Source organism: Periplaneta americana, chromosome 4 (assembly GCF_040183065.1).
Source record: "Periplaneta americana isolate PAMFEO1 chromosome 4, P.americana_PAMFEO1_priV1, whole genome shotgun sequence".
Classification (NCBI taxonomy): Eukaryota; Metazoa; Arthropoda; class Insecta; order Blattodea; family Blattidae; genus Periplaneta; species Periplaneta americana.
Window position 1 is genome coordinate 208502708 of NC_091120.1, and position 23431 is coordinate 208526138.

Consider the following 23431-nt stretch of genomic DNA (forward strand, 5'->3'; position numbering starts at 1 on the left):
CATCAGCTGCTTGTCTATGCGAATGACGTGAATATGTTAGGAGAAAATACACAAACGATTAGAGAAAACACGGAAATTTTACTTGAAGCAAGTAAAGCGATCGGTTTGGAAGTAAATCCCGAAAAGACAAAGTATATGATTATGTCTCGTGACCAGAATATTGTACGAAATAGAAATTAAAAAATTGGAGATTTATCCTTCGAAGAGGTGGAAAAATTCAAATATCTTGGAGCAACAGTAACAAATATAAATGACACTCGGGAGGAAATTAAACGCAAAATAAATATGAGAAATGCGTGTTATTATTCGGTTGAGAAGCTTTTATCATCCAGTCTGCTGTTAAAAAATCTGGAAGTTAGAATTTATAAAACAGTTATATTACCGGTTGTTCTGTATGGTTGTGAAACTTGGACTCTCACACTGAGAGAGGAACATAGGTTAAGGGTGTTTGAGAATAAGGTGCTTAGGAAAATATTTGGGGCTAAGAGGGATGAAGTTACAGGAGAATGGAGAAAGTTACACAACACAGAACTGCACGCATTGTATCCTTCACCTGACATAATTAGGAACATTAAATCCAGACGTTTGAGATGGGCAGGGCATGTAGCACGTATGGGCGAATCCAGAAATGCATATAGAGTGTTAGTTGGGAGACCGGAGGGAAAAAGACCTTTAGGGAGGCCCAGACGTAGATGGGAGGATAATATTAAAATGGATTTGAGGGAGGTGGGATATGATGATAGAGACTGGATTAATCTTGCTCAGGATAGGGACCAATGGCGGGCTTATGTGAGGGCGGCAATGAATCTCGGGGTTCCTTAAAAGCCATTTATAAGTAAGTATTATTATTATTATCATTATTATTATTACTATTATTACTACTACTGCTATTACTACGATGATACTTAACGACAAGATCAGACGATCGATACATTGAGAGGGCTCCATTGTTGTGGGTCTTCAACAGGTCCGTAACCCCGCCTGCCTCGCGTGACGTAAGCCTCCCTCCTCCTGGGTGCCGCGCCGGGGTGCAGTCGCGCAGTGCTCTTGCGATGGCCCGCTAGCCATGTCGCGCTCCTTCCTGGTGGACTCTCTCATCGGCAGCCCTTCGCCGCCACAGCCGCCGGGGCCCCCCAGGCAGTACGCGCCTCCCTTCAGCAGCTACCTGTTCTCCTTGGGACTCCCCCGCGCCCCGGTGTATGGCGCCCCGAAGCTGGGGCTCCCTCCCGGCTACCCACAGATCTTCTGCACCGCCCGCACCCAGGAGCAGCGACAACCAGGTCAGTGCGTCGCACATGCAGAGGAACAAGTGAGACCAGTGATCCGTCGGTGCGCGTTGAGATAAGCGGTGGTGTTGTGTCAACATGGCAGCGTTGATTAATACTCAACAGTTGAAACACTGCAACTTGTTAAACGAAGAATCCGTTGCTATGCACATCTTCCCTAGTAACGAACTGTGTGCATCACATTAATTAATACTAAACAGTTGAATCGCTGTTATAACGACAGCCACTTGTTCCGCATTGTTAGATGGCCTTGCATAAGAATCCGTTGCTATGCACATCTTCCCTAGTAACGAACTGTGTGCATCACATTAATTAATACTAAACAGTTGAATCGCTGTTATAACGACAGCCACTTGTTCCGCATTGTTAGATGGCCTTGCATAAGAATCCGTTGCTATGCACATCTTCCCTAGTAACGAACTGTGTGCATCACATTAATTAATACTAAACAGTTGAATCGCTGTTATAACGACAGCAACTTGTTCCGCATTGTTAGATGGCCTTGCATAAGAATCCGTTGCTATGCACATCTTCCCTAGTAACGAACTGTATCGCTGTTACATCCTATCATTCCAGTGCCAGTACTGCAGTTCCCGGTGTGCTTCTCGTATCAGAATCCAGGCGTCGCGACGTCACGTAGGAACTCAGCGTGAAGGATGGCGCATTAGGACGCACGCTTCAAGGGAGCCATTTTGTGCGGGAAAGATTTAAATCTGGACCATATGGATGAAATCTGTGCCGTGTGGTCTATTGGTACAATATTTGGGCAACTGTTGCAGTTTATTGAATCGCATTATCAGTCTGTCTGTATTTTACGCGTGGTTTTGAATCATATTAACAGAGTTTAGTCACAAATTCCGACTTGTGAATTGTTGAGCGTTTAAATTTGCGCTTTTTGCTTAGATTTCGAACTTAATTTAAGAAAAGAAGGATGTGTATGAAATTGTGACGAAAATATCAAGATGCCGTTTGCAACAGATTGCGAGGCCTAAACTGCGTTTTATGTAACTTTCTTATGTGTTTTACCTTAAGACATGTTTCGACAAACAATAGCGCAAATTAAAAGCAATTTGCGACGCGAACTTAAAAGTCCTGGGATTGATATGCTGCAAAACAGCAATATGCATGTATGAACCAGGATATATGCACTGAAAATAACAATATATGCACCGTTAAAATTGAATGAAAAAATAATAATGAAACTTATTTCAATCAATTTACTAATATTGCTGGTTTTTTCTGCACTGCTTAAGCAGTGCACTTCTGGCACATTTTTCGTTAGGCATCGTTAAAAAAACTAATTCAAAATTAACCATTTCCTCGTGGCTAAGCTGCTTTAAAATACGATGCGCTGTACAGTCTTAAAAAAAAGTTTTGTCGCACGGATACTTTATTAAGTCCAGAAAGGATCAGAAGACGAGCGACCTGGTTCACAAGAGAAGAACTAGTTGAGGTAATAAAATTAGTTTTGTTTCGTTGTATGTCTGGTCATGCGCACTGCCTCTTTTACAAAGTACCTGTGGGAAAAGTTTTTTCTAAGGCTGTGCATACTGTCGAAGTTCCTCTAACTTGTGACCATAATAAAATGAAATATTGTGATTGGCCACGTCGGCAAGTATAAAACGGAAAATTGCATTATCGTGCCCATATTGTTGTTGACAGAGACGAAATTCGAGTTTAACGAGCGCAGAAAGTCTGTCAACACTTGCTAACTTGACATTGCCGCGTTCTCGTGACGACTGTCAGAATCTTAGACGATGCGGCGGCTTCTTGTTTTGATTATCTGTTTTTTTAATTCCAACTTTCTTCTGTCATGACGTCCCAATATTATACGTTTGCATAGTCAGCAGTGCATTTCATTATGAAGTGCTTTGCTGATTGCCGCGGAATTGTCCACAACAGCGCACCGTCTGCATGTGTCAGATATCTATATATATAATTTGAACTGGTAATGGAAATTACGGGAAAACGGCTGAACGGATTTTAATGAGTGACCCCTCATTTTCATGCCTGGCATCCGAAGTTTTTCGGAAAAATAGTAGTTTTCAGTGAAATGTCAATTTTCCTATTTTCCAGAATCCATCTGTTGTCAGGTTTGAGAACTAATTTTATTGAATCACGGCCGACTTGATTGAATTTCAGAACAAAACACACACTACAATAAACAATAGGCTATTACACGAAGGCCATGACCTGCAGGATTGCCGACATATTTAGGGCTCAATTCAATTTGTTATTTAAAACTGATTCTGCAGTGTATAATTTTCTGAGTACAGCTGTGTATTGGATATTCAAATCTACGAAACTTGAGGTGGTTTGATGACGTTATTACCATTAGAAATTAAATATTATTATAGTTAATATCATGATGCATCTATTTTTCATTGTACATAATATTGATGCTATATTGATGACATGAAAGTGAAACGTTTTGAGGTTATGTAAGTAAATGTTGAGAATATCTTAATTTAGATCTTCATTTCTATAATTTACTGAGTGGCTGCTATATATAACTACAAAACTTAAGTAAGATAATAATATTGTTATTAAAAATCAAATATTTTTATACTTATTAAACCAGTGGGGTTGGATCTTTTTCATATACTTAATGGCGGTGTAGTGTAGATATTGATATGTGTTATTGTCTTCAGTATTGGCTCGAGAGAGCGCAAAAATTACAGTTCCTAAGGAAAAATAAAAAGGTATTACTTACCGATAAAATAAGAGGCGTAGAAAATTTTGTAGTCTCCAGATCATTTCAGCAAGATCTCTTAGTAGGATAAAATGATTTTACGCTCTACATTTCAAGTTCTACATGCAGCAGCTATACGAAAATGCTATTGTTCGAAAGCTTAGCAAACCTGACATTTTTCTAACTTTTGCCTACAATCCACAATGACCTGAAATAGCTACTGCTATCGTCCTGACATTGATACTTGCGTTTTCGCGTTGAAACTCAAAAACTGAAGTTGGATAGGTTCAAGAAAAAGTATTTGGCCTAAAAAATCCATTCAGAGGGAGTATGTTTCATTATTATGGAAGCAAATAACTATCAAAAAGACAAGTATTCTTCATTGAAAATAAATCTGAAAAATGTTTATTTGAACGTCTAACGAACTTAGTTTGCAGCAGCATTTGCTGCACAAGCCACTAGTAAAATATAACTCAGTGATGTGTTTAATGTCTGTGCTTCTTCTGTATTGCATTTTTCCGATCTTCTGTATTTTTATTACAAACTAGCCGTACCCGTGCGCTCCGCTGCACCCGTTAGAAATAAATATAAGGTAATTACACAATTAAAATAGGACGTTTGATCCAGGGAACATTCGTGTTTGAGAGAAGGATAAATCGTTTAATATGTTACTTAATTTAAATTTCATCCAAATAATTAAAATGCGATCATTTTGGTCCAGAGACACTCATTTCGTGCAATGACAATTCCTTTAATATGTTTCTAATTTTTATTACATGCAACCATAGTTTAATGAACATTGACATCATTTAGATTTAATGTGTATACTTTATTTTACTTGTTATAGATTTCCATTGAATTATGGTAATAACTTAATTTTAATCCTTGTTTTCTACGTTTTCAGTAAATGGCGTTTTGCCCACTATGGTTCTGAACCCTTCAAATAATTTAAATTAAATTATATAATATTACATATATTATATTATATTATATTATATTATATTATATTATATTATATCAGAAGTTACTGTAATAACATTATAGCATTATGTCCATCTAGAGAAACTACACTTTCCAATGGTGAAATAATAATTAATTATACAAATCGGTTAATTTCGCTTCCGATATTACTTCATACAAACACAGAAACATTCTCTGTAGGCTATCTTTCATAGCTTTCGATTGTTGCTGTCCAAGGCCCCTTATAGACGAAGGCATTTGTTCTTAATTCATTGCACCGTCTTAGATGGCGTTATTTTAATTTTAAAACTCATTTATCTCATTAAATATCAGTCCTATGAAAATTTTGTGAAGAACAAAACTTATCGGAAATCATTTTTAAAGAAACTTTTGTTATGTAACATTTTTCACAACAATCAATAATAAGCGAGATATTTCGATTTATTTAATTCAGGCCCCCTTATAACCCCCCTTTTAAATAATGTATTTTGAATGCCATTTAGCCTAAAATCTAAGTTACAACGAACTTAATTTATATTCCAATTTTTATCGAAATCCGTTCAGCCATTATCGCGTGAAAAGGTAACAAACAGACAGACAGAAATACAAACAAAAATTTCAAAAAAGAGATTTTCGATTTCAGGGTGGTTAATTATATATGTTAGGACCAATTATTTTTGGAAAATCGAAAATTACCAGAAAAATTTCGGCTACAGATTTATTATTAGTATAGATTAAACACGTAATACTCAAACACAATAATAAGGCATGCTTTCATATGCACTAAAGGCTGAAATACCGTTATGCATTAACCCCTTAAATATGCGTATACGATTATTATCGCCGCTCTCTCATGCTTAACATTGGGCAGGTCTTTGAAATTTAATTGTATTATTGTTTTCAATTTCTTGTGTCGCCTCTCCAATCACTCGCCTCAATTTCAATATTGCAACCAATAAGCTGCTTCCATTATTAAATGACACCTCCTTGTCTAATCCACGTGGACTAAAACCGAGGTTGCAATGTCTTATGCTGAGGACGAACATTGAGGTATGTGATTAAAAATTATTATTAAGAGTTAAGAATGTCAACGTACTCATATATGAAATAATAATAATAATAATAATAATAATAATAATAATAATAATAATAATAATAATAATAATAGCCATTTAACAATATAACAAACTAGTACTTATTGTTATCGAGGAAGTAGACGTGACAACGTGACGCTTTGAGTGAAACCTACAGAGCAACAATCAGTCGGCAAAATTATGCTTTAAAAGCACACCGCAAATTATTGTATGATCCCGACATGTTAAGCATGAGGCCGCGGCGATAATACCTCACATTGTGACGTCATAATTTTATAAGATCGCAAAATATGTTATCATCGTTGGCGGTTCGTTTGTTTTGCGCATTTTATTGCGGTATTATTGCTGTGCTAGTGTTAACTGCTATAGTGGCGACGCTGCTATTCCCGGCGTGACTCCTCCTCTTTGCTTACGTCTTAGGAAGTGAAGTCTCTATAAAGTCTAGGTAGGTAGTATTGTTCGCCATTTTTGTTCTTTCGTTGCCGAACTACCATACGAGGAATCTATTTGCCACACCGTTAAACATTATCATGTCGTAGCTCCTATGATAATAAATCAAACGCACTGTAATTCAGCAAATAATTGAGCGACAAATAACGTCCTCGTGTGCTTTCTGCGAACGCCAACGAAAGAGCGAAAATGGCGGGTGATTATATTAAGTATTTATGGAGCCTTAGGAAATGCATGACGTCTTCATCAGCGAATCACAAGACGCATACGTTTAAATGTAGCCGACCTGCAACGTGATTGACTGCCGGAAATAAGAGCGACGGGATTATAGTAATAATATTAATGGAAAACACTGCAAATATGAGAAATAATATTGCAAAGCCTGGGAGAATTTGCCTGAAATTAAAAATTATTAAAAGTTACACTACAGACGTTATTAATGGCAACAGTAGAGGTGATCAGCTGATTGTGACTCCGAGCGGATTACAGTAAGATACTTATGCCTCATTTACATTAATAATAATAATAATAATAATAATAATAATAATAATAATAATGTTTAGTAGGTTTATTGTTTTATTTTATTCATGTAGCGTCTTCACAGCGCTGTAGTAATGTCTACTCTCACTACTCCCACCAAAGATATGAACCGATGTAAACAAATACAGCACTGTAAAGGATAAAGGCTCATTCACAATGAAAATTAAACATAACGTAAGCGTTAACTTAAGAATGTAAACGTTACGGTAAAATCAAGAAGTCATACCATCATTCAGTGTGGCAACATAAACATAACAGCAAACATACTTGGTAACCATGGAAACATAACAACGACGCCATTTCCTCATATTCTGTCGTATACTTCAGCGCTCCACGATTGTGTTCTGTTTGCAAATCACGTAGGCCCTAAGCATAAAGGCCCACTCACAATGAAAATTAAACATAACCGTAACATAAACACAGAAGTTTGCGCCCAGGCCACCAAATGGGATCATTCACAATGATTCACATAAGCACTGACATAAACATTGCCGTAAGACGTTAACATGAAAGTTTGCAAACTCCAAACTTTCATGCTTATGCTTACGTGATTTGCAAACAGAACACAATCGTGGAGCGCTGAAGTATTCGACAGAAAATGAGGAAATGGCGTCGTTGTTATGTTTCCATGGTTACCAAGTATGTTTGCTGTTATGTTTATGTTCCCATCGTGAATGATCTTGATTTTATCGTAACGTTTATATTCTGAAGTTAACGCTTACGTTATGTTTAATTTTCATTGTGAATGAGCCTTAAACATGGAAGTTTGGAGTTTGCAAACTTTCATGTTAACGTCTTACGGTAATGTTTATGTCAATGCTTATGTGAATCATTGTGAATGATCCCATTTGGTAGCCTGGGCGCAAACTTCTGTGTTTATGTTACGGTTATGTTTAATTTTCATTGTGAATGGGACTTTATGCTTAGGGCCTACGTGATTTGCAAACAGAACACAATCGTGGAGCGCTGAAGTATTCGACAGAAAATGAGGAAATGGCGTCGTTGTTATGTTTCCATGGTTACCAAGTATGTTTGCTGTTATGTTTATGTTCCCATCGTGAATGATCTTGATTTTATCGTAACGTTTATATTCTGAAGTTAACGCTTACGTTATGTTTAATTTTCATTGTGAACGAGCCTTAAGCATGGAAGTTTGAAGTTTGCAAACTTTCATGTTAACGTCTTACGGTAATGTTTATGTCAATGCTTATGTGAATCATTGTGAATGATCCCATTTGGTAGTCTGGGCGCAAACTTCTGTGTTTATGTTACGGTTATGTTTAATTTTCATTGTGAATGGGCTTTAAGCGCATGTACAATTGAAAAGTGTAGTAATAGGTCTATATGGCGCATAACTTACTTTCATTGCATTTTATTCAGTATAGGCTTACGGTAATTATTATTATTTTAGGCTATATCGGCGACTAGTACTGATCACAATCTGTCAACCCCGGATTTCAGCGTTCATTTTTAATCTAGTGGAATCTAGTGAAGAAGATAGTAAAACGGCACGTAACACGAAAAAATGAATGATACTGCGAAATATCAACCGTCCGAAACATATAAAACGTTCTGTAGATTGATTATACAATTTGTCTGGAAGATCAACGTGACTTCAAACTTGCATTCAAGGCTCCCTGTAAACTGAGTTCTCTCGCACGTAACCACATGAAATTAAACTTGCAGCCATCTCATCAACATTTTTAACAAGTTTATCATTTGAAGATTTGTAGGCAATGTATCAGATGTTTAGGTTTTTCCATGCACAGGAATAGACCTACGATTTAAGGAAGTAGGCCTATGTTGTTATAAAATAATAGAAGAAAGGAATATAGGCCTACTTACTTATTTACTGGCTTTTAAGGAACCCGGAGGTTCATTGCCGCCCTCACATAAGCCCGCCATCGGCCCCTATCCTGAGCAAGATTAATCCATTCTCTATCATCATATCCCACCTCCCTCAAATCCATTTTAATATTATCTTCCCATCTACGTCTCGGCCTCCCCAAAGGTCTTTTTCCCTCCGGCCGCCCAACTAACACTCTATATGCATTTCTGGATTCGCCCATACGTGCTACCCATCTCAAACATCTGGATTTAATATTCCTAATTATTTCACAACCATAAAGAACAACCGGTAATATAACTGTTTTATAAATTGTAACATTCAGATTTTTTCACAGCAGACTGGTTGACAAAAGCTTCTCAACCGAATAATAACAGGCATTTCCCATATTTATTCTTTGTTTAAAATATAGGCCTACATATTATATAAGTGTAAATTTAGATTTATATGACAGAATAGTATTATGCGTTACAAGAGCGGTATGTTGACGTTTTCATGTTCGAGGAAAAGATTGAAAAAGCGAAACGTAGTTGAGTTTTTTTAATTTCCGCGAACATGAAAACAAACATACCGCTCGTGTATCGTACATTATTTTGTGCGAAGATCGTTTATTACATACCTGAAAGAGGAATTTCTAATTAGTTGAAATGAAATCTCCATCTTGGTTTCTGTTTAATGACTGCAACTTTAGAAAACAAAAATATCTATACTCCAGCAGGCCGTGATATACGTGTGTCTTTTTTTTTCCCCAGTCTATAAATGGGAACTTAAAACAAACGGTAAGGTTATGTAATGATTTATTTTTCATTTTAATATTTTAACAATATTATTTATGTAACATATTGCAGTAATAACATCGGCATCTGGAATCTCGTTGATTTTTTCACGGCTTCCTTAATGTTACTTGTATCAGGAATACAATAGTTTTCGTGGAGTAGCAGACTTTACTTAATTTTTGCAAATATTTAAAAACAATAATTAACAGTGCAATTTAGGTGAAATTGCAGTGGTAAGTTTCCAATTTATAATTGTTACTATACTGAACGTCTCTAAAAATAATATGTTAAAAGCCTAAAGCAGTAAAATGAATGTGACGCTTAAGCGGTAAGAATAGGGAAATTGTTATGTGTGTTACGTTGGGAATACTGAATGTGGTATTTCACACCGCGTATTGGTTCTGTGAGGAAAGCAAGCAAATACGCACGATCTCGCACAAATGTTATTTGAAAAATTGTCAGTTTCGCACTTACATAATATTTGAGTATAAATTTTGCATTTCGAGTACATTTTGCATTTTATGACATATTCAGACTTCATTGAAATAGTAATATACGTTACAAGAGCGGTATGTTGACGTTTTCATGTTCGAGGAAAAGATTGAAAAAGCGAAACGTAGTTGAGCTTTTTTAATTTCCGAGAGCATGAAAACAAACATACCGCTCGTGTATCGTACATTATTTTGTGCGAAGATCATTTATTACATACCTGAAAGACGAATTTCTAATTAGTTGCAATGAAATCTCCATCTTGGTTTCTGTTTAATGACTGCAACTTTAGAAAACAAAAATATCTATACTCCAGCAGGCCGTGATATACGTCTGTCTTTTTTTTTCCCCAGTCTATAAATGGGAACTTAAAACAAACGGTAAGGTTATGTAATGAGTTATTTTTCATTTTAATATTATAACAATATTATTTATATAACATATTACAGTAATAACATCGGGATCTGGAGTCTTGTTGATTTTTTCACGGCTTCCCTAATGTTACTTGTATCAGGAATACAATAGTTTTCGTGGAGTAGTAGACTTTACTTAATTTTTGCAAATATTTAAAAACGATAATTATTAACAGTGCAATTTAGGTGAAATTGCAGTGGTAAGTTTCCAATTTATAATTATTACTATGTTAAACGTCTGTAAAATTAATATGTTAAAAGCCTAAAGCAGTAAAATGAATGTCGCGCTTAAGCGGTAAGAAGAGGGAAATTGTTATGTGTGTTACGTTGGGAATACTGAATGTGGTATTTCACACTTACCGCGTATTGGTTCTGTGCGGAAAACAAGCAAATACGCACGATCTCGCACAAAGAAACATACATGGTCGTGAAAAATGAAATTACGAAAGCACAAGCATTTACAGTCATGGGTTATCTGAAATCGGTCAGTGCATTCAGTTAGCCCTCGCTTATGCGGTGCAATTTGCCTGGCCCTTTTCGTGTAATGCCTGCCACATTTCGTAACACCCTGGCCCATGCATCGCGCCGCTTTGGATGTCAAAAGGCTCTTGTCAGATCTCTCCCCGCACTCTAACAGTCCGATGCTTCTTGTCTCGGCATCCTTCTTACAATGCCGCAACAGTGTGCTTTGAAATGTATTAGTACATGTTGTTTATTTTATGGCAGTAGGGTTGAGCAACTGACCACGAACTAGGAGGTCTTGGGTTCTATTCCGTATGTTGAGATTGTTCTCGTTTCCAGAACTTTCAGAATGGCCCCCGTGGTCCACTCAGCCTCCTACCAAACTGGGCACCGGATCTTTCCCAGAGGTAGTGCCGAGGTTATCTACTTCCATGCCCCCATGATCCTTTATGGAGTTTAAGGGGAGTTGGTCGTTATCGCATCCAAAATAATGGTAAAAATAGCCTATCTTCAAGCAGTCATAAATGTAATACTATTTATCAGAGCTCTTCCTTTTTCAGTGATATATTTATACACATTAAGCTTTAGAATAAAAAAAAAGAATGGTTACTCTAGAGTAAATCTTTATCCTTAAAATAATTTTTGAATTTAAATATTATGTTTTTATAAATTCACTATATGCCTGAGATCAGGTGCACTCTATCCACTTAATATAGCACACATTGAATTGAAATTTTAGCCACTTACTGCTAATAGATACTAAAACACACTCTACTAAAATTATTAATATATCTATAATATTTTGGTCATAGGGCTTATACCAGTCTTCATCGTCAATTTTTTATTATTATTTATTGACAATTATAATTGGTATAAGCCCTGTGACCATAATATTACAGATACATTCATAATTTTAGTAAGGTATGTTTTAGTATCTGTTAGCAGTAAGTGGCTAAAATTTCAATTCAATATGTGCTATGATAAATGAATAGAGCGTACCTGATCTCAGGCATGTACTGAATTTATCAAAAAAATTATGTTTAAATTAAAAAATTAAAGGTAAAGATTTACTCTAGACTAACCATTCTTTTATAATTTTAAAGCTTTTTATGTGCACACATAACTGAAAAATGAAAGACCTCTGATAAATAGTATTATGTTTATGACTGCTTGAAGATAGGCTATTTTTACCATTATTTTGCACGCGATAACGACTAACTCTCCTTAAAAAGAAGTAACTTTATCGTTTCATTATCGTACATGGTATCGTATTAAGGTAAGATTATCTTCTGAATCTCTCAAAGTACTCAGGTCATCCGCGAATAGTAGCCCATTGTATTCAGATCCAGTGGCGGTGAGTAAATAAGAGCACAAGAGCACATGAATACTTTGTTTCCATTAATGCACGACTAGTTTTATTATTTAATACCTTATTGGCGTAGTGGGGATGTATAATATCAGGATCGAGTATTTTAAAGTTCCCGCATCTTGCACAAACTTCTTATGTAAATTTGGCAACATCCGTTCACGTACAAACCGTGCTCTTTTCAAGAAGGTTACAGAAATTTAATGCATGCGCTGGAGAAAATTGTCTTTCGCTGGCCGCTTATGACTCGTCAAGAGCACAAAGCATTAAGTGAACAGTGAATCTAGATGTCGGGTGCCTATCGTTTACGTACTATATCTCGAGGAGAAAATTTAATAAGTCTGTATTTTAGCCTTCAGGTGTCAGCATCTCACTGTCGGGACGTTTACTTTATGTGGATGTGTGTACAGTGCTGCTACGAGAGTGTAGTTTGTGAATTACTATACTTCTGTGTCGGCATATAGCATAGTTTGGCTTTCAAAGATGTGCTGGCTGAATGTGATGGTGGTATGAATTTAAATATCTGTATGGTGGTGTATATTATTTAAGAATAATATTTACTGGCATGTATTTATATTAATGAATCTATGCGAATGGGATTGCAGTACTGGTATAGGCTATTGTATATCAGTGTGTTGTGAATCAAAATATATTACTGAACACACGCTTTTGTAAATTGTTTTATATATTAATTTTTAACAAACGTAAACAATGAACTCTGTTCAAGTAATTTTGAAGAGTAAAGAACTGGATAAACTGACTTTTCAGGAAAAATTGGAAATAAAAAGACTAGGTTTCATTATTATTATTATTATTATTATTATTATTATTATATGTTGTTTTGAATTTATATACGGTTTTTTCGACAGTGAAACATTGGAATCATGACATTTCATATTAGGCTTAAAACGTACGATTTGAAATTCTCTTCGATTTTTGAACACATAATATTTTATCACGAGCCGCCACTGTTGTCATTCGGAGTTCTGTCATCTCCTTTGAAAAGAAAGTAAAGCTCTTTTGTTACCGATGTAAACACTGGCAATCGGTAGTTGTTGCCTCTGTCCAATGGGAATACATCTTTCCGCCCCACTTACACATATCATGTTCAAATTAATGTTACTCGTATCAATTTGTACGTATGGTGTGGTTAAAAATCATTATTGTTGCTTGTAACGTAGCGTTAGCTTGTTACAGTTGATAAAACACGGACTAAGGTAACACTAGCAGCGGGTTGTGTGTACTAATAAACCTCATATTATAAACTCTGTCATGTTTACACAGTCAATTTTATTATAGCCATAATTTCGTAACCTAGCAACTACGTTTTAATGTGAATTTATTGAAATTGTGAAGTACATTAATGTAAGTTATATTGTGCATTTAGAATCAAATGGGAGCGTGAGATTCTTTGATTCCAAAGCTGGAACTAATATCTTGTCGCAGTTTTTGGTGTTGACAAGAGTCAGTTTGATTCCAATAGTCACTTTTAACGCAAGGTTTAGTGGTTTAGAGGGCGTTCTAAAGCAAAATCATAACAGTTGTATGTAGAGTTATATTTTCGTTATCAGGTGGACAAGAAATTTTGAAAATGAGCCCCTCACATAAGTAAGATACATGTTTATGATAATACCTGAATATTTAACTTGTGACATACGATTACAACTTGTAGGATAAACAATAAGAATGACGTATCTTAATTTTGAGACTGAATTTTGAATTTACCAGTTACGTTTAATGAAAAAGAAATCAACTTAGATTTCGTGACATTTCAAGTAAGATTTGCATCAATCCAGTTTTTGACAATATTTGAATAGCCATGCCCTGATTTTTGTAACTTTCAGTACATTTGCAATTTACTATATCATGGAAAATAATCAGGGTATCATCTGTATATGAGCCGTTCACTGCAGAAGTGGTGTAAGAAGTCAAAAATGGGTAATGAGGGTTAAAATAAACATTCTGTAAAATACAGCGCAAAGTAGCAATTAATATTCAATTTATTTAAACTGTTAGTAGTCAGTGGATAGCACGAAGGACATATTATTAACTAGCCGTACCCGTGCGCTCCGCTGCACCCGTTAGAAATAAATATAAAGTAATTACATAATTAAAATAGGACATTTGATCCAGGGAACATTCGTGTTTGATAGAAGGATAAATCGTTTAATATGCTACTTAATTTAAATTGCATCCAAATAATTAAAATGCGATCATTTTGGTCCACAGACACTCATTTGGTGCAATGACAATTCCTTTAACATGTTTCTTAATTTTTATTACATGCAACCATAGTTTAATGAACATTGACATCATTTAGATTTAATGTGTATACGTCATTTTACTTGTTATAGCTTTCCATTGAATTATGGTAATAACTTAATTTTAACCCTTGTTTTCTACGTATTCAGTAAATGGCGTTTGGCCCACTATGGTTCTGAACCCTTCAAATAACTTAAATTATATTATATAATATTACATTACATATATTATATTATATTATATTATATTATATTATATTATATTATATTATATTATATATTATATTATATTATATCAGAAGTTACTGTAATAACATTATAGCATTATGTCCATCTAGAGAAACTACACTTTCCAATGGTGAAATAATAATTAATTATACAAATCGGTTAATTTAGCTTCCGATATTACTTCATACAAACACAGAAACATTCTCTGTAGGCTATCTTTCATATATTTCGATTGTTGCTGTCCAAGGTCCCTTATAGACGAAGCCATTTGTTTTTTATTTCATTATACGGCCTTAAATGGCAGTTATTTTAATTTCAAAACTCATTTATATCTTCAAAACTCATTTATATCATTAAATATCAGTCCTATCAAAATTTTTGAAGGAATAAAACTTATCGCAAATTATTTTTAAAGAAACTTTTGTTATGTAACATTCTTCACAAAAATTAATAATAAGCGAGATATTTCGATTTATTTAATTTAGGTCCCCTTATAACCCCCCTTTTAAATAATGTATTTTGAATGCCATATAGCCTAAAATCTAAGTTACAACGAACATAATTTATATTCCAATTTTCATCGAAATCCGTTCATCCATTATCGCGTGAAAAGGTAACAAACATGCAGACAGACAGACAGACAGACAGACATACAAACAAAAATTTCAAAAAAGCGATTATCGGTTTCAGGGTGGTTAATTATATATGTTAGGACCAATTATTTTTGGAAAATCGAAAATTACCAGAAACATTTTGGCTACAGATTTATTATTAGTATAGATTGCTACTCCAAGGAATTGGAGTAACAGTAACAAATATAAATGACACTCTGGAGGAAATTAAACGCAGAAGAAATATGGGAAATGCGTGTTATTATTCGGTTGAGAAGCTCTTATCATCCAGTCTGCTGTCCAAAAATCTGAAAATTAGAATTTATAAAACAGTTATATTACCGGTTCTTCTATATGGCTGTGAAACTTGGACTCTCACTCTGAGAGAGGAACATAGGTTAAGGGTGTTTGAGAATAAGGTGTTTAGGAAAATATTTGGGGCTAAGCGGGATGAAGTTACAGGAGAATGGAGAAAGTTACACAACACAGAACTGCACGCATTGTATTCTTCACCTGACATAATTAGGAACTTGAAATCCAGACGTTTGAGATGGGCAGGGCATGTAGCACGTATGGGCGAATCCAGAAATGCATATAGAGTGTTAGTTGGGAGACCGGAGGGAAAAAGACCTTTAGGGAGGCCAAGACGTAAATGGGAGGATAATATTAAAATGGATTTGAGGGAGGTGGGGTATGATGACAGAGACTGGCTTAATCTTGCACAGGATAGGGACCGATGGCGGGCTTATGTGAGGGCGGCAATGAACCTTCGGGTTCCTTAAAAGCCATTTGTAAGTAAGTAAGTAAGTATAGATTGCTACTTTGCGCTGTATTTTACAGAATTTTTACTTTAAACGTCATTACCCAATTTTGACTTACACCACTTTTGCTCTCAACGACTCATATTGATATAATTTTGTCATTGTCTCTTTTGAGGTCTTACTAATAAACATCTTGTAAATATTATGCGGGATCTAGGCCTAATATGTTGACTGAGGAGTACGTACGAAACATGATTGACATTGTACTGCCTACTATTCCATAACATAGAACAGTGTAGACTGTGAGTTAACAATGATTATGGTAATTAAATGAAGCAAGGAGAAACAAGCGTTGAGGTAGTTCCGATGGTTTTGGAAGTAAAAATGGTTGAATTTGAAAGGAATTTCTTTCGGAGATGTATTTCAAAAGTTAAGGATTTATAGGGAAATATTTCAAGAAAAGGAAATTGTTCGCAAATTACGTGTGAAATGAGAGGTGCGTGGTGATGCAAGTGCAGATATGGTGGCTTGTAGTCAAGGAAAGGAACGTAGGAACATAACACTCGATACGATGTAATGTGGAGAACTTAAAACTTGCATTAATTCAGTAACCACTTAATACAGTGAAGCATAATGAAATAGACACAAAATTCCTATATTGTTACCTCGTTTCTAAGTCTGCCATCACGCTAGCCCGTGCTGACATCACTAAACAAAACTCATCAGGCTTTGAAAATCCTGCAGAGACTCGTATATGCAAGGTATAAGAAAAGCCTAAACCTAATCTGTCACAGATTCGTATATGCAAGGCATAATGTGAAACTTTCGTGATGTCACCAAAGTTATGTTGGTATGAGAGGTAAGGCACTTGAAGTGCATAAGCGAAGTGGGAAGGGAACTACCTCAGGGCTCGTTTAACCTATAATAATACTTACTTACTGGCTTTTAAGGAACCCGGAAGTTCATTGCCGCTCTCACATAAGCTCGCCATTGGTCCCAGTCTCTATCATCATATCCCACCTCCCTCAAATCCATTTTAATATTATCTTCCCATCTACGTCTAGGTCTCCCCAAAGGTCTTTTTCCCTCCGGCCTCCCAACTAACAGTAACTAACCGATAATAATAATAATAATAATAATAATAATAATAATAATAATAATAATAATAATAAAATACTAATAATAATGTCGCAGTTGGAAACTTCTATTATGTCGCGACATGTAGGCTATCTAAGGCACTGTACATAGTGGACATATTACCTGTAAAACAGTAATTCCGTTTTAGAATGTTGGTATATCCCGCATTCTATATTGTTCGTTCAGCGAAATGTTGATAATTCTCTTTAATTTCCAATTCTGACGACATTTGCGGATTACGCCAACAGTCAATAACGAACAATAGCATCCCATCGCACCTCCTCATACTCATCCTCTTTCACAATAGCCCTGCCAAGACTCTGGAATTCGCTACCTGCTAGCATCAGGGACTGTCGAAATAAAATTGAATTCAAACGCAGACTTACTGGGCACTTGGTCAGTAATTGAGACTCGTTCAGACATGGCTTCTTGTAAATAGTTCTCTTAATCTATCACAAAATATTTCAATATCCGGTAATTTCATCACTATAGAATTTTGTTATTCTAGGTTTAATTTGTAATTCAGTAAATACAAAAATATTCTTTGTTCTTAACTTCTATGACAAAATGTCTAGCTTTCATTAATCAGGTAATCTTGTCGTACTTTAATTTTTATTATAATTGTAATTGTAAATTTAATATTAATTGTAATTTTACTCTTCATATTAGAGTTGTAATCCCCTGATAGAGGGGCAGAGAAGGCCTGACGGCCTTATCTCTACCAGGTTAAATAAATAAATCTACAACAAATACTGAACAGAAATAAGTGAAGTGCAGTTCAGGATATGGATGCCATGGAGTAACTGCACTACCTGAAAATGGAGAAAATCGGGATCGGAACCCCGATACGCCAATGCATATGGAAGGCGTTGCAGTGCGGTGTAGGACGTTTTACAAATGAAAGAAATGTTTGCACAAAACATCGCCTCCAGCTGATACAGCGTGTTTTAATTCAAAGAATCTGCTTTTCAGGTCTCTTGTATGTCTGCAGTAGAGATGAGGAGGGATCTAGTAGCGTGACTAACGTGAGGGTTGCTTAGCAACGGGCGGCACGAATTGCTCCGAGGGGACGACCAGAGTGCTTTCGCTATGCTAACAAGGCAGTCTGCTTTTCCTTCTCGGCCAGCAGTTCGCAAATTTAGAGTTCATCTGTATTCACTCGTTCTTGTAATTTGCTATAGGCCTACTTAATCTTGTCTTGAAAACAGGCCTAAGGATTTTCATGAAATTATGGTGAATCCAGGGACGGATTCAAGCCGATTGGACCGATTTATCCCAGCAGAGATCATAAAACCCATGAAAATCGTTGAGTTCCTTGCTTGCAACAATACAACTACTGCTTTCCCAAATGTATTTTTTTCCCTTCGGATTTTTCTGGCACTCCCAGTGACTGCGGCATCATGGGAAGGACTGGTCGTGAGCAGAATGTTTGAATACTTTGCTGATCATGTCCGTTGAATGTGAAAGTAGCATGAATTCAAACTTGCAGAGATAAAGTAAAAGTATTATGTCTTTTATTACTTATTCATGTTAAGTAATATTCAGAATTAAAATTCGAAATTCGAAATGGAAATATAAAAATTGGAAATGTATCTTTTGAAGAGGTGGAGAAGTTTAAATATCTGGGAGCAACAGTAACAAATATAAATGATACTCGGGAGGAAATTAAACGCAGAATAAATATGGGAAATGCCTGTTATTATTCCGTTGAGAAGCTTTTATCATCCAGTCTGCTGTCAAAAGATCTGAAAGTTAGAATTTATAAAACAGTTATATTACCGGTTGTTCTGTATGGTTGTGAAACTTGGACTCTCACTTTGAGAGAGGAACATAGGTTAAGGGTGTTTGAGAATAAGGTGCTTAGGAAAATATTTGGGGCTAAGAGGGATGAAGTTACAGGAGAATGGAGAAAGTTACACAACACAGAACTGCACGCATTGTATTCTTCACCTGACATAATTAGGAACATTAAATACAGACGTTTGAGATGGGCAGGGCATGTAGCACGTATGGGCGAATCCAGAAATGCATATAGAGTGTTAGTTGGGAGGCCGGAGGAAAAAGACCTTTAGGGAGGCCGAGACGTAGATGCGAAGATAATATTAAAATGGATTTGAGGGAGGTGGGATATGATGATAGAGACTGGATTAATCTTGCTCAGGATAGGGACCGATGGCGGGCTTATGTGAGGGCGGCAATGAACCTCCGGGTTCCTTAAAAGCCAGTAAGTAAGTAAATAAGTAAAATTAGAAATTATTTCGTAGTGCTGCTGTTTGTCATTTTTTTATATTTCGATTAAAATAAATGTAATATTTTCATTAAATCATTTCCCAGTCAATAAAACAGGCGATTTTTTTTAACTAAACTATCTAAAAACAATCAACACATTATTTTGTTTGTTTGCTTGTATTCCATTAAATCACATACATTTTTTAAATACATATTTTCATTGTATAATAGAGATATAGTCTATAATAAATTTTATTTACCGTAGGCCTATACACTCTGCAGATCTCGTCTGTGAACATGGGCCCCACAAATAATGTCCCCAATTGGGCTCCGCAAATTCCTGCGGCCCACTTGTCGGGTGCGAGAAGTCAACTTTGAGTCTCAACTTTGGGAAACCACATTTAGGGGGTTAGTAACCAAATTAATTTCTACGAACTAACAATATACTAATAATATCGACACTAAACAACATGAAAATAATACCATAATAGAAAAAAAGAAAGTAAAATACATTGGAATATAGTGAAAGCAACTCATTTAGTACAAATGGTTAATATGGAAAACGTAAGGAAGAATTTAAGAGAATGGAATGTAATAAAATAATAATAAAAATAAAATAAATAAAGGTAAAGGTAAAGGTAAAGGTATCCCCGTAACATGCCATGAAGGCACTTGGGGGGCATGGAGGTAGAGCCCCATGCTTTCCATGACCTCGGCACTAGAATGAGGTGGTAAAATAAATACGAAAATTAAATAAAATTCACAATAAAAAAGTATGACAATAAATTTATCTGGTGATCAAGAGAACAAAAAAAGGGAAAGGAAGTAAAGAAATATATATATTTTTACAAAACTATCGCATAGAAAAGGCCTTATAACTGAAAAGAATCTGAATTGAAAAAGTGCAATTTAGTTTATTTTTGAAACTAGACAATGTCCTACAGTCTCTGACATGTGGCGGTAGAGAGTTCCAGAGATGAGCTGCAGAGACGGTGAAAGATGAAGAGTAGAAGGATGTTCTGTGTTTAGGAATGGAGAGAGTGATATGGTGTTGTGAGCGAGTATCTATTTCGTGATATGAGGACAAATGTTGAAAACGAGTAGCTAACTAGTGAGTTAAGTATATAGAGAATATTCACATTATTTTGTATATTGACTTTGCGTGGATTCAAAAATATCACACAACGTTCACATTTTTTTTTAGCGATTACAGATGTCAATAAATTTAGCATACAGAATGTTCACCTTTCTCGAAAATACAGTGTGTTCTCATCTTGCAATGTACGTCTACACAGTGTTTAGGTATTATTATTTTTGCAATACACAGAGTCTTCATATTTTCAGCATATACACTTCACATTTTTCGATATAGAGTTTGTTAATTTTAGTGGGCTACATACAGAGCGCTGAATTTTCTAATTTATACAAAATGCTTGTATTTTCAGTTATGTATAGACAAAGTTAATATTTTTGGGCAAATTGAGATACTTAATATTATTTCCGAGTACATACAGGGTGTATCAGAATTGATGTTTCGCAGACTGGGAGCGTTTTCAGTGCTGGAAAATGATGATATTTACTTTTAATATACTTATGGCAGGAAACACGTCATGTGAGCTGTAGAGGAAGTTGTTCTGGTTGGAGTTCCAATACTAATGACGCACCGAATGCTTGGGCTTGGTGCTCACAGTTTGTATTTCTGTGGAAGTGTAACAGTTTTATTGATATCACTATTTACGAAATTGAATATATTATATATGATATGCGTAAATCACTTGTGATTTAAGACGGCGCTTATTCCGTCGGATCCCGGCCAACTAGTCACTCATAACGAGTGCACCTCAGCACATGTGTGGACTTCGGTCCTACGTTCATAGACATCTATGACGTAGTGCAGAGGGCGGCCACTAGAGGGAACCCAAGAGTTGGAACTTAAAACTGAGACGATTCTGTCCGACGCCGGGGTGGTATCCGGTGTGGCTTAGTGGATAAAGCATCAGCACGTAGAGCTGAAAACCCGGGTTCAAATCCCGGCGCCGGAGAGAATTTTTCTCCGTTCCATTACTCTTTCATCGTATGAATATATTAGATTGGACGCCCCTCACAATAAGCGTACATTTAAAAACAAGTTCATTCTCCATAACAGGGTGTATTTGTGAATATCAAGTGTCAGTATTTTGTAAAATATGCTGACCTCTGTCGCTCAAATGATGCGATTCCAACTGTAAATATAGGCTACTAAGCATATATCATCGATCTGAATCACTGAACGCGCTCCCGATCTGTGTAACGTAAGTTCTCATACACCCGGTATATAGCCCTAATACCAGTATTTTCTAGCGTGCATAAAGTTTCATTTTTTCCAGCATATACAGAGTGTATGAAGCAGGGAGATGCATTGTCACCTCTACTTTTTAACTTCACTCTAGAATATGCCATTAGGACAGTTCAGGATAACAGAGAGGGTTTGGAATTGAACGGGTTACATCAGCTGCTTGTCTATGCGGATGACGTGAATATGTTAGGAGAAAATCCACAAACGATTAGGGAAAACACTGAAATTCTACTTGAAGCAAGTAAAGAGATAGGTTTGGAAGTAAATCCCGAAAAGACAAAGTAACTTATATGATTTTGTGTCGTGACCAGAATATTATACGAAATGGAACTATAAAAATTGGAAATTTATCTTTCGAAGAGGTGGAAAAATTGAAATATCTTGGAGCAACAGTAACAAATATAAATGATACTCGGGAGGAAATTAAACGCAGAATAAATATGAGAAATGCCTGTTATTATTCGGTTGAGAAGCTTCTATCATCCAGTCTGCTGTCAAAAAATCTGAAAGTTAGAATTTATAAAACAGTTATATTACCGGTTGTTCTGTATGGTTGTGAAACTTGGACTCTCACTTTGAGAGAGGAACATAGGTTAAGGGTGTTTGAGAATAAGGTGCTTAGGAAAATATTTGGGGCTAAGAGGGATGAAGTTACAGGAGAATGGAGAAAGTTACACAACACAGAACTGCACGCATTGTATTCTTCACCTGACATAATTAGGGACAATAAATCCAGACGTTAGAGACGGGCAGGGCATGTAGCACGTATGGGCGAATCCAGAAATGCAAATAGAGTGTTAGTTGGGAGGCCAGAGGGAAAAAGACCTTTAGGGAGGTCGAGACGTAGATGGGAGGATTATATTAAAATGGATTTGAGGGAGGTGGGATATGATGATAGAGACTGCATTAGTCTTGCTCAGGATAGGGACCGATGGCGGGCTTATGTGAGGGCGGCAATGAACCTCCGGGTTCCTTAAAAGCCAGTGAGTAAGTAAGTAAGTATACAGGGTGTATCATTTTTGTTGCAGATCCACAGCCAACGCCTGCGAGTCGCACGCCCAGCCCACAAGCGCAGCATAAGCAGCAGGAGCAGCAGAAGCAGGCCTCGGCGACGCGGGGCACTGCAGGCGCGGGGAAGCGCATGCGCACGGCCTTCACGAGCGCGCAGCTGCTGGAGCTGGAGCGGGAGTTCGCCTCCAACATGTACCTGTCGCGCCTGCGCAGGATCGAGATAGCGACCTGCCTGCGCCTCTCCGAGAAGCAGGTCAAGATCTGGTTCCAGAACCGCCGCGTCAAGTACAAGAAGGAGGAGGACGGCGGCCCGCGCTGCTGCTGCCTGCGCACCTGCTCCAAGCGGCACTCGTGACCACCCTGTACATACCACTCCAGTGCTTTACTCAAGTGCCATCACGACGCCATCCTGCCTTTTGTGACGTCATTTTTGTACCTAGTAGCTGTAAGATTTTGTATTTATAAATTAATTTATTGTACGTTA

General features: G+C 36.4%; 1 protein-coding gene across 1 annotated transcript; it reads left to right on the forward strand.

Moving 5' to 3' along the window:
• The first annotated feature begins 960 nt into the window (after positions 1–960).
• Positions 961–23431, forward strand: LOC138698903 (GS homeobox 1-like). Its single transcript, XM_069825102.1, has 2 exons — positions 961–1280; positions 22965–23431. The coding sequence occupies exons 1-2, from the start codon at positions 1067–1069 to the stop codon at positions 23300–23302; spliced, it is 552 nt and encodes a 183-aa protein (XP_069681203.1). The 5' UTR covers positions 961–1066; the 3' UTR covers positions 23303–23431.

What these genes read in the sequence shown, in the direction of transcription:
- LOC138698903 (XM_069825102.1), top strand. Translation starts at nt 1,067, where the DNA reads ATGTCGCGCTCCTTCCTGGTGGACTCTCTCATCGGCAGCCCTTCGCCG. An exon ending in CCAGGAGCAGCGACAACCAG is followed by an intron (nt 1,281 to 22,964) that starts GTCAGTGCGTCG and finishes TTTTTGTTGCAG; the next exon opens with ATCCACAGCCAACGCCTGCG.